General features: G+C 30.5%; 1 protein-coding gene across 4 annotated transcripts in view; it reads left to right on the top strand.

Moving 5' to 3' along the window:
• The window catches only part of LOC143231878 (uncharacterized), a 41,798-nt gene extending 29,187 nt beyond the window's left edge, over window positions 1-12,611 (top strand). For all 4 annotated transcript variants that reach the window (XM_076466654.1, XM_076466650.1, XM_076466651.1 and 1 more), the window contains 4 exons: window positions 330-415; window positions 760-873; window positions 6,545-6,646; window positions 7,060-12,611. In XM_076466654.1, the coding sequence (XP_076322769.1) occupies window positions 330-415; window positions 760-873; window positions 6,545-6,646; window positions 7,060-7,113 (356 nt within the window). In that variant the 3' untranslated portion in view covers window positions 7,114-12,611. The remainder of the gene's footprint in view (window positions 1-329; window positions 416-759; window positions 874-6,544; window positions 6,647-7,059) is intronic.

The following is a 12,611-nucleotide window of genomic DNA, read 5'->3' as shown; positions in this document are numbered from 1 at the left end:
ATGGATTATCAGCTATGATTCTATGCCATACTAATTGGTATAATATAAACAAAGTAGTTTAAACTTTGTGACATGTGTAGTAAAAGAGATCCATGGAGTGAGAGTTAATGAAATACTGTGCATATGAACAAACATTTGAAATAATTGTAAATCCCTTTCTAGCTTGATAAGTGGCTGATGTCTTTAAAACATTGTTTTATTCCTTTATTGCTTTGGGTTTTTTCTTGCTGAAACCTTTGGATCCTAGTTTTTTGTTTTATTCAAATATGTTCATCTGTAGTGCCTGATCAAAGTTAATGTTAGGTTTTTATTATTGTATATTTCTTCAGCTCAAGGAAAGGTGAGCAGCATCATATCTGAAATATTCAACATTAATCATGACTATTGGGGCTCGGCTATGTCAACTTTAGCTAAGGTAAAATTAATCTTTCAACTTTACTGTTAGTTAAAATCATCTATATGATTACTTATTCTTGATGTCATGACAGAACTTGCACAGCAGTTAGTAAAACTTCTTTTAGTAGATCACTGAAAACTAAATATGTTACTTATCACATCTCTTGAAGATGTAACTACTGTTGTATAGCTTTAGTTGTGTGTATAAAACTATTTTAAAGCAGCCTGTAGAGTTAAATCACATGATTTCTCAAAGAAAACTTCTGTGTGTCTGCAAAAACCTTGTTTTTATACTCTTTGATGAATATTGTTATCCATTCATATTTACGGTAGTAATGATTTTCATTCCATTTACCTGTGTAGACAGATATGAAGTCACTGGTAGAAGAAATAAACGACAAACACATGGGTCCGTGGGCTGAGCTCTGTAACAAGGATGGTATCTCCAACACTCCTCTGAATCCGTACTTGTACGAGGTAAGGCAGATTTGCGCTTTTCTATGTTACTGTGAAACCTCAGCATGCAGTTGTAATGGGCTTTACTAGTTTTGGTAAGAGTTATGAGTTCTTGTAAATATGAAGACACCATGTAAATAGTTTAAATAATTTTCAAATTGCATGATAACAAACTGACTTCTTATTTGTTGGTATAAATAAAAATATAAGTTGAGTAATAACACTTTTAAGGTATTTATTTTGATACACTAATATACGGGGTCATGCAGAAATTTATTGAAAGGCAAATAATTTGGAAATGGAGAGGTACAATGGAAAAATAAAATGATAAAGAATGAGATGGTATGGGCCTGCTCCGTGACAGTATCATTAATGTTCTACAAAGAATGAGGTGGTATGGACCTACTCCGTGACAGTATCATTAAGGTTCTACAAAGAATGAGGTGGTATGGGCCTACTCCGTGACAGTATCATTAAGGTTCTTCAAAGAATGAGAGGGGTATGGGCCTACTCCGTGACAGTATCATTAAGGTTCTTCAAAGAATGAGATGGTATGGGCCTACTCCGTGACAGTATCATTAAGGTTCTTCAAAGAATGAGGTGGTATGGGCCTACTCCGTGACAGTATCATTAAGGTTCTTCAAAGAATGAGGTGGTATGGGCCTACTCCGTGACAGTATCATTAAGGTTCTTCAAAGAATGAGGTGGTATGGGCCTACTCCGTGACAGTATCATTAAGGTTCTTCAAAGAATGAGGTGGTATGGGCCTACTGTGTGACAGTATCATTAAGGTTCTTCAAAGAATGAGATGGTATGGGCCTACTCCGTGACAGTATCATTAAGGTTCTTCAAAGAATGAGATGGTATGGGCCTACTCCGTGACAGTATCATTAAGGTTCTTCAAAGAATGAGATGGTATGGGCCTACTCTGTGACAGTATCATTAAGGTTCTTCAAAGAATGAGGTGGTATGGGCCTACTCCGTGACAGTATCATTAAGGTTCTTCAAAGAATGAGGTGGTATGGGCCTACTCTGTGACAGTATCATTAAGGTTTTTCAAAGAATGAGATGGTATGGGCCTACTCCGTGACAGTATCATTAAGGTTCTTCAAAGAATGAGGTGGTATGGGCCTACTCTGTGACAGTATCATTAAGGTTCTTCAAAGAATGAGGTGGTATGGGCCTACTCTGTGACAGTATTATTAAGGTTCTACAAAGAATGAGGTGGTATGGGCCTACTCTGTGACAGTATCATTAAGGTTCTTCAAAGAATGAGGTGGTATGGGCCTACTCTGTGACAGTATCATTAAGGTTCTTCAAAGAATGAGGTGGTATGGGCCTACTCTGTGACAGTATCATTAAGGTTCTTCAAAGAATGAGGTGGTATGGGCCTACTCTGTGACAGTATTATTAAGGTTCTTCAAAGAATGAGATGGTATGGGCCTACTCTGTGACAGTATTATTAAGGTTCTTCAAAGAATGAGGTGGTATGGGCCTACTCTGTGACAGTATTATTAAGGTTCTTCAAAGTGATGACATTATGAATTTTTATTAAGATGCACACAACTGCTTTAGAAAATTATTATAAGTCTGTGCCTGAAAATCCTGGAAATTGTAACTTGTAGCCTTCAGTTTTGAAAAAGAATTGGAAAATAATTTTCCGTGTTAAAATACTACATTTTTGTGTCTTATTTTTCAGTGTATTTTATTTATTATATGCCCATACTAATTATATAAGTGGATTATTGATTGTCAAAATATTTTCAAAAAGCATCACGTGTAACCTGTTTATATTTCTATCGGAAATGCTCGCATCCAAACTTGAAGCCGTAAATAAAATGACACGAGACAGAGCAGTTTATCGTGACACGTGATGGCTTGTTTTTTAGATTAATTATTTAAGTTTAAAAAAGCATATTCATTTCATTTTCTTTAATATCATGAGTTTTTATTAATACAAAGAGAGTTCCACCATATCAATAATGTGAAAGCCCACATGCTTGAAACTTACTTCGTCATGAAAATTGTAGAACAGTTAGAAGAAACATGTTAGCATGTCAAAAATATTCTGAGTTCATCTTAAATGGAAACTGAAGAGATTGTGTTTTCTCAGGGTTAATATGAATACACATTTGAGTCTTATTTTCAAGCAATATTCTGCCTGAGATAGATATAAAATATTGGCCTGAGGTTATTTTTGGTGATTTTTTTTTATTATTGTTCTACTCGCCCAACCTGGTGTGAAGATTTTTGTGTGAAGTTTTCCTATTTTGCACATTTAATAACAATCAAAACTAGGCAGTCTTTACCTATTGAACTAATTATTCTTCCCATGCTCATAATTGACTTAACAACAAATTTCCCAAGTAGTTCATTGTATAAGGTTGTTTTCATAGAAACAGAATTCTGAAATTAAGTCTCCACCAGTGATTGTACACCTGTTATAATCACATTTCAGTCACTTATATGTGTATCTAATTGAACTAGCACATACTTATTTAATACAGTTATCTTCTATTATTATACAGAAATTAAATCTAATAAACATTTACACAATGATAAAAAAAAAAAGTCTGCCTTCTGTCTGTTGCTTTAAATTTTCCTTTAACATCTCTCTCTGCCAGTCTGTGTATAGGTATCATAAATGTTGAAAAGTGCTGTCTGTGCCATTTATGTAATTGTTATACATATATTCTGAATAAATAAACTCTAATAATAGTGGGCTTATATGTATATAGTTTACTGTTATGGCCAAACAAAGGAACATCAGGTTTTAAGTGCAGGTTATTTTGTGATATATACCATATAGTTTCTCAGTGAGTTTAGAATTTAAAGATAGTGATATGTGTATTTTGCACTTAGCATTTCCAACTAGAAATGTTTTGTGTTTTTTTCTGAATTTTTTAAAGTGATACATGAAGGAGTTTACTTTTTGTTATAATTAATAAACCTAATATAATTGTTTTCTTTGTGCAGTAAACTAATTTAAAACTTGCATATTAAGTTATAGACAATACAGATTGTGTAAAAGAAACACATGTTTGGCCATAAGTTGTAAATATTTAGAGAAATATAGGTATTTTATTTAAAAATGTCTTTAAATTTGAAATGAAATTATAAATCTATTGTTAAATAAGATAATCATCATTTTGGTTTATATTGTAAAGATTAAGTAATAATAAATAAATGTTGTTAATAATACCAAATAAATACATAATATTTTGTTACTAGCCCTTACTGTAAAAAATCTGACTTGTGAATTAAAAGAACTTCATAATGGTTACAGTTCACTTAGTCGTGTTTACACCATAACAGTCGTAATTTATGAAAGTTGATGATGTAAATTACACTTAGACCACTACTTTGTTATATCTCATCTGGCCTTGACGACCTCTGGTTTGGGGACAATGGGCTTTGTCAGTATTGGATGTGGTAGAGGTAGTGTGGTTGATATGTTATATTTTACTTTCATCACTAGTTTCTAGAAATGCTTTCAAATGTTGCAAAAAAATAGCTGTGTGTGTTATACTGATGTGTTTTTTTGTGTCAAGTAACTAAGTTGCATGTTATCACTCATGCTAGCAGTCTTTAGTATCTAACAATGACCATAAGTTTTTTTTAAGTGTCTCACAACAAACATTTTGAATTGAAGAAATGAATCAAACTAGAAAAGCCAACACCTACAAGATATCTGTCCCTTCCTGTTCATCTTGTTTCAGTAAGATCCTCATTATACAGTATATTTCATGGCAGAGTTAACAGGACATAAACTTTAACTTGTATACTTTGGAAGTTTTAATACTTGATGTATATCAGCTTGAGACATCTTTGTGAGAAACATATATTAGAGAACACTAAGTTATGACCTTATAATGCATCAATAGGACAGTTTGTGTATAAATAAAATAATTCATAATTGCAAACCAAAGTACTTATTTGGTAAACAAGACCTTTGGCATAATATGTGCAATTTCATACATTGTGTTGATTAGATTTTTATTAATAGCAGCCCCTTGTAATGTTTATTCATGCAGACAGTGTCTTAGGTTCAAAGCTCCGTGATATGTATACTACAAATTCTTTTAACTGTGATGCATCTCAACTCAAAAATAAAAGCACAAATTCTACATGTGTTTTATTTTGGTCTATGGAGTTTATTGGAAGGTATCTTTGTGCAATATCATTTATATTTGGACAAATTAAAAGAAGAACAGTAGGTCAAAAAACTTTATTAATGAAAGATTTATATACATTGCCTTTGTCAAATTATAAGAAAGATTCAAATCTCTTACTTGTCTGCTTAGGTTGGTGGGAGTTGTCATAGGATATATAGCCATGTGCAGTCTCATCTTTACTTTTTAACTGATCACTATGTAAAACAGTAGCAGGTCAAAAACCTTAATTTTATAAAACAGTTTTTTTCCTCGATTCTAAATTTGTCTGCTTGTGTCTGTAGGAGTTATCAGGTCAATTTTGATGTAAAATTTGAAAAATTGCAAGTCAAAATGTTTAACTTTTAACCATGTGAAATTGGAATGGGGCCTAAATATATATAAAAAAAAAAAAGTTAAATATTTCTGGGTGTCTTAGACTGAGGTATGTGCCTTCTGTACAAAATAGTGGCATAAAATTGTAACTTTCCTAAAGAAGAAACAAAATGGAATATTAAAAATGTGGCTCTCTTTTTAAGGGTGAAACATAATTATATGAATTATTATAAGCTAAAAACAGATAATATTTAGTAAACATGATGGAGCCACAATACCTTATTTCATACCACAAATAATTGTATTTTTCCTATTTTTGAATTATTGTATTCATTCTTGTGAAAATTATTTTTCCAGTACCAAAGTGTATCCCTAAGCTTAACTATATTTTTTTCTCCCTTTATAAATGAGAAAGCCAAAGCTAGTCATGTTGTTTTAAATGTAGTTTAAGAAAACAGCTACCATTGATAACTGTAATGGTTACATTTAATACATAACAATTCTATGTTTTATTTAAAATTTGTTTCTTGCACTGTGCTCTTTTGTTAATAAAGACTATTTGTAAATGTGATGACAAGTTTACACACTGTTAATTACATAACTATGTGCTGACACCTTACTCAATGTGTTAGCTGTCGTGAATATTAGAGCATGTGTTACAGTATTCAACATAGTTTAAAATGGTAAAAACTAATTCGTAATTCTTATCTCCAGAACTTTTGTCGGTGCTGCAAAATTTTGTGTTTACTTAGTGTAATTGTGTTGTATGTTGCTGGGTTTTATTCTTGCCAAGAAGCTGTTTTATTAACTATTCTCCTTGGACAAAAGATTGATATAAAGTGCTACAACATGAAACTTTGCCTTAGTAATAAATCCACCTAATAAAAAGGCCCGAAATTTACTTCTCAAATATTGATAAATTATTTAATACCATTAACTGTTCTAGACTAGACCTGTGTTCTCATTCTGTCTTCCTTTTTACACTCCCTGGTCTATCGGAATATTCCACACTGTTAAATTATGCATTTGGTATGTAAAGACAATGAATACCCTTAAAATTGATAGCAATGTATTTTTAGGTTCATATTCTACCTACCTACCAAAGAGTCTTATTACAAGAAATTAAATTTTAACAGAACCTACTTTATGAAAGAAATGTTTCATTTTTCCTCGACAATGATATGAAATGTTTTTCTATTCTTCAGGAATTTTTGTATGACAGAAACTTGTACCTGGATGGAAGTAAGTTAGAAGACACTGGATTTTGCTATGAAGTTCCTAATATCACTTTAGATAGAGTGAAAGAGGTATGTAAGTTAAAAATATATTAAACTTCATTAGAAATACTGTGTGGTTCCAAAGTTAATAGCATACTTGTTTATTTAAGCTCTCTATTAGCAAGGTAAAAATATAAATATGTATTGTGTGTAATTATTTAATATTATGTTGCTTGTTGGTAGGACAGCTTCAAGGATAGATGTGCTCTAATAAAGGATACAGCTTTGAAAAAGTTATACTGTTGTCTTTTTTTCTTACTCGGAAAGCTTACCTTTTCTGCTTATAACGTTTACTCGTTTATTTAAATACTTGTACATAAACATAAATTTTCTGTTTTAAAAGTATTAGTTGAAATATTGAATGACTTTTAAAAGTCTTTTTTATTTAACATCTCAAGTTGTGTCTATACAAGTCGATAAATAGGTTTTTCCATGAATAATAGATTCTACAAGATTATGCAGAAATGGGACTGTTTCCAAAATCTCTTCTTTTGTGACGTGGCCAAATCTTTCGTTCAGCAATCGAGCAGTGAGAGAATGTGAAGAAGAAAACCATCCTTTCTAGTCACTGGTGTGGAAAGGAAAAACTTGAAAACTAACGTTTCTGCATGCTACAAACAGTGTTTGTAACAAAACACATTTTACACTTGTTAACAGTACAGTTCGGTGTTGCCGTCAACACTTTGTTTTGTTTATATAATGCAGTAAGTGTTTTGCTTTTTGTGTGCCATTTTTGTGTCATATGAATTAATGATCTAACCTAGGTCACCTTGATTTTGTTTGAATTTTGTATTCCCATTGTAGTAGTGTAAGAATTATACCCATTCCTGGTCAAACTTTTAGTTTTCTAAACGATTAAGGTTTTTATTTTAGCATAAAGAAATAAGGCATTCTCAAAGGAAGTATTGGCTGATATTGTAGGAACCCTTAGTAATAAGTATAGTTTATATGAAGCACTTAATCTCTTAGATATATTAATATCATAATAGTGTTTCAAACCACATTTGTTCTAATGTTTTATTATTTAAAAAAACCAAAACCTAACCGTATTTTTCTAAAAGTGATCATGCTTCCTTCACTAAGCATGGCTTTAACCAAAAATGCTTAATAAACCAGTTAAGATTTTGAACATAAAAGGTTTTTTTTCTTTGTTTTTCAACATCATGCTATAGGTTAAGTGCTTAAGACTTGGACATTTTTTGGTATTACTGGTTTTCTTGTATCCATTGGATAAATAAATTACGTACTTTCCCCATGTTGTCCATACATGTATAATACACAAACATTTCTGTTTGTCTTGAAGTACATTGATAAATTTATTATCAAGACTTACAAAATCATAATATTTTATGCATCCACACTGAATGTAATTTAAAGAAAACCATGCCTTGCTAACATGATTTCTTTCACTCAAATCATTATGAACAGCTCAGTTCTTTGAGTAAGTGAGTATTCATTTAAGAAAACATTTTGTGTAATGTACTGTAGTAATGAGATGAAATAATAAAGTAATATATCAGATTTGTTCACTGCTTCAAATTAACATCTTATCAATTTAATTTGAGCATAAGTCAGTTCAGTAGCCTAAGCAAAGAACTAAACCCTCTGTGAAAATGTTTAGTTGTAGCTTAGACTTCTGTTTATCATAAAACATGTTCATTGATTCTCAACTGTAGTTTAATTTTCATGAAAAGCTAAAAATAGTAGCAGTTAGGCCAACTTAGTATAATGTGAGAGCATCATAATTCCAGTAAGTTTATAAAACTACACATGGCTTGTGAAGCTGGTTTTCTATAATGTTTATCATGATCTGAATAAGCGAGTTAAAAATCTTTGTAAGAAAATTTGATCTCTAATACCTTCACTATCACTATTTATTTCTGGTGGACAAGTGCTTCCCCCTTAAGATGTGTGCCTATTAAAAGTCTATCATTTTCTTTTTTGTATGTGGGACAGAAGGTGAGATATTTACATTTATTGTAGATACCTAGTTTTCATGTTCTTTAGGTCACGACTTTTATTGACAAATCACCCGAATACTTAAGCGTGAAAGACAGATTACACTGTGTGATACAAATTTTGTTCCTGGATAGTATCTGTTATTTCTTAATTACTTATGTTGTAAAAGCACAGAAAATGACCATTATTCCCTTCAAACTTTACTTTTGTGACCTGGATAATGAAATTTAGAAATTAACCTATTTTCTTTGTAAAAACGGGAAAATTTGCACATTTTCATTTACATAAGGTCTGAATAAAACAACATATGAATCAAGATTTACATGTGTTTATACTAAAGTTATACAAAAATGTTTAGAAATGAGTAGTTTTTCGAGATTTGCGACTGTAATGTAAATCACTTTCACGTATCAGCTCCCAAATACAGTCTCCCATCATGTTTTCATTATATGCTCCCAGGTCACAAAAACAAAGTTTGAAGAGAAAAATAGGTCTTTTTCATTTACTTTAGGCATAATCAATTAGGAACAAGAAAAAGTAAAAATTTTTTATTTAATGTTATGATTTATCATTAAAAACTGTTTTTTGATTGATGTGCATGAATTTAGTGCTTAAGTGATCATAATTATATCTAAACATTCCAAAGACCATGACTTCAGTACTTATACAGAAAAGTGACTACTTTCTTAAGAACCATGAAGTTTTAAGTGTGTTTTAGGTTTGTTTTGAACAAACAGGAACGACCATCCTTAATTGTTCTATTTCATCAATTGTAAAAAAAAAGTCATTTTTATGAATAGGCAAGTTTAACACTGTTCCATTATTTTTCTTATTTCTTTTTAGCTCTTAGTTTGTTTAAAAGCAATATTGTTTGTTGGTAGTAATAAACAGAAGACAGCTTCTTTGTAAAAAGTTCTAACCTGGAAATATGCAATAATGTGAATATTTGTCGTAACTTTTTAATTACATATCTTGCTTCAGAATCTTTAAAAGCTTTTTTTCTGCTTTATATTAAACTAATTAAAAGAAAAACTAAGAGAAGTGAGATTATTCATATCAGTGATTAATGTTATGTTTACCATTTCAGTTATTAGAAATTAAACTGGGAACTTCATTATAGTTGTAGTCGTCCCTTGTTTTTCTTATTGCCTTTCAGAAAGCACAAATCTCTGTTGGTCACTAGTGACATCTATAATGTTGTTTATTCACATTAATAAGTGTGTGAAACTGCCTTCTAAACTGAAAGAAATAATCTTTTGAGCAAAACGTCTTTGTTCATGTGACTTTCATCTTAATACATTGACAACAAGAAAGCATAAGCATTCAGTGGAAATGTGTTTTTCACTCTTTGAAGTTGTACTTTAAGGTTTCTAAAGAATTTCGAGAAATTTTTGGTATACGTGTCTGTACGTCTAGTGCTAACTGGTGTAATTAAACTTGGCTGGACAGTACTGGGTTATATCCATGGTATGATTTTATATATTATAATGCATGATTTATATTGATAATTAACTTTCTGAATTTGCTAAAGTTTTTATTATGTAATTGAAATGTTGCAGTACCTTTACTTACGGTTACTTACTCGTCAGTTGATACTATTTCTTCTTTATCCTTGTTGTATTATCAGAAAGAAAAATGTTCACAGGTTTATTATGTTCTTACCATTTGGTATCACTATGTGAAATCCGTTTTTGTTTTTTGTTGATTTATAACAAAGATGTTTAGAAAGATTCCAGTGTTACAATCACTTACTGTTAAATTCTTGTAATTAGCAATGACGTGTAACAAAACAATGACGTTTTATAATGTCAAATACAATGGTAAAAGTGTTATAAGAAACAAATGTTTGTTTTTACTTTTCGTTTCAAAGATTAAGATATTAAAACAAATAAAACTGCTGATTACCAAAATATTTACCAATATGAAAACCTCATCTTCCATAATTTGAGATACAAAAAAAATTTAGTATGTTTCCATAGCAAAGAATTCTAGGAGCCAGGCATGTAACACATGATTTTGTTACAGGTTTATTAACAAAATACCTTATTTAACAATGTCCTAGAAAAGGCCAAGTAAAATGTAGGGATAGACGACATTAAAAATAACTTTTTACCTCCAAATTCTTATGTGTATTTTAGTTTTTTGTGTGGACATCTGAAAATAATGATAATTCCCTATTTAATGGCTTTCAAAATCTATTACTTTGATTAAAAGATATTTGTTTTAACCAAAATGGGATTTAGAATCAAAACTGTCCAACCATGTGTAGCTTCATTCAGGGTTATTGCGTGTTTTGACTTTACTATTTAATAAGTATAAAAACCTAATGTAAGTTTTTCATTTTTGTGTCTTGATAAGGACATTTTCCTCATACCCTGCTCATGTATTAAATAAATCTTTATTTTAAGAACCTCTTTAAAATGGATGACAGCATTTGTTGTGATGTTGCCTTGATGAAGGCATATTTGTGTCGTGGATATTATATCCTAATTTTGACGACTGCTGCTTTTTATGGAAACTATTGTTTTTATAGAAATTACCAAAGCTAAATAATGTCAGTTACGTGCAAAGTTTATAAAGAACAATTACAAGTAAAGTGTTTACTGCTAAGTGCATGTTTATGTATCTCATGGAAAAAAACAACAGTTTTGAAATTGTAATTACCAGTTTTGCATTTAAGTTTACAAGTTGTCATAGTTTGTGTGTTTTGTTAAAGTTCAAACATCTGTCCAGTTGTAAGTTCATGAATTGTTTTTTCTGAGTGTCAACCACATTAAAGATGTTTACATCTTTTTCCTCGGCCATTCCTTTTTGCTCAGGTGTTTTCGATACTGTTATTGTATGTAACAAGATAAAGTGAATGTAGTACTTCGTTGTTACGTTACCATTTTCTGCTGTAATTTCACATAGTCTATTAGTGGTGCCATGCTTGTTTATATAATTTTGATCTTAACAGTGTGTCTGGTAATAAAAATATTGTATGCACAAAATTTTGCAGTTAAAAGCACAAGGCTAAGAAAAATATTACCAATTTAAAGCATCATGGGAAGTGTTTGAGTTGCTACTTTTTACTGGGTTTTGTGTGAAAGAGACTAATGAACGCCAGTAACTTTTCAAGCTATCGACTATCAACGGACACTTTCCTTCGGTAGATAATCTGTGTATTTTGAATATTTAAACTTTGTCTGTTACTACAAGTGCTCTTGTTTTAAAATATATTAATCTTTAGGTATTGTAATTAGCATATTAAAAACAAAATTTATTTAACTTCATTCTTTCTTTTTTTGTACAAAGTGAATTTTTGCTCGTAATTGGAAATTTCTCCTTTTACTCTGCTCTGATGCAAGTCTATTTCTATAGTTGCCTTTTCTTTCTAGTTTACTTAAGACATATTTATATTACTTTTACAAGTAGTTATTGTTAACAGAAATGGATATTGGTATACTTAGAAAATAAAGCTCACTTATTAAAATATGATAAAACTTTTTTTAGAACTGGATATGCCAATCCCATAGAACACGATCTGTCAACAAACATAATAGGAGTTGTTCATCTAGAAACAACATTTCTGTATAGTATTCCAGTGGATAAATTACAAGTAATAAAAGTGCAATTTTTAAAATTGTTAATTCACATATATGTGCTAACATTTCTAGACCACGATATTGAACATTTTCACATTTTATTAAGAATTTTCTTTATAAATTTAGAAGTAACATTTTCAGACTAGAACTGTTAGGACATTCAACTTTACTGCACTCAATAACAGTTATCTCAAATAAAGATAAAATAACTCTTTACAAATTATGGTAGATTTAATATATGTTAAAAATAGATAACAAAACACACAGTTTTGTTTTATTAGTATTACACTAAAACTTAAGATTGTTTTGATAACAAAAATGAAGCGTGATTAACATCATCAATCCTGCTTCTGTTGTAAAATCAGTTGCAATCAATCCATGAACAATGTAGTATTTTTGTGTAGTTTATACAAACTTTCAGTTTTTGTATTAAAAACAGTTTTTGAAACTTT

Source organism: Tachypleus tridentatus, chromosome 11 (assembly GCF_004210375.1).
Source record: "Tachypleus tridentatus isolate NWPU-2018 chromosome 11, ASM421037v1, whole genome shotgun sequence".
In the NCBI taxonomy this organism is placed as follows: Eukaryota; Metazoa; Arthropoda; class Merostomata; order Xiphosura; family Limulidae; genus Tachypleus; species Tachypleus tridentatus.
The sequence above is the reverse complement of the archived record's forward strand: the minus strand, read 5'-3'. Positions and strand labels throughout refer to the sequence as shown.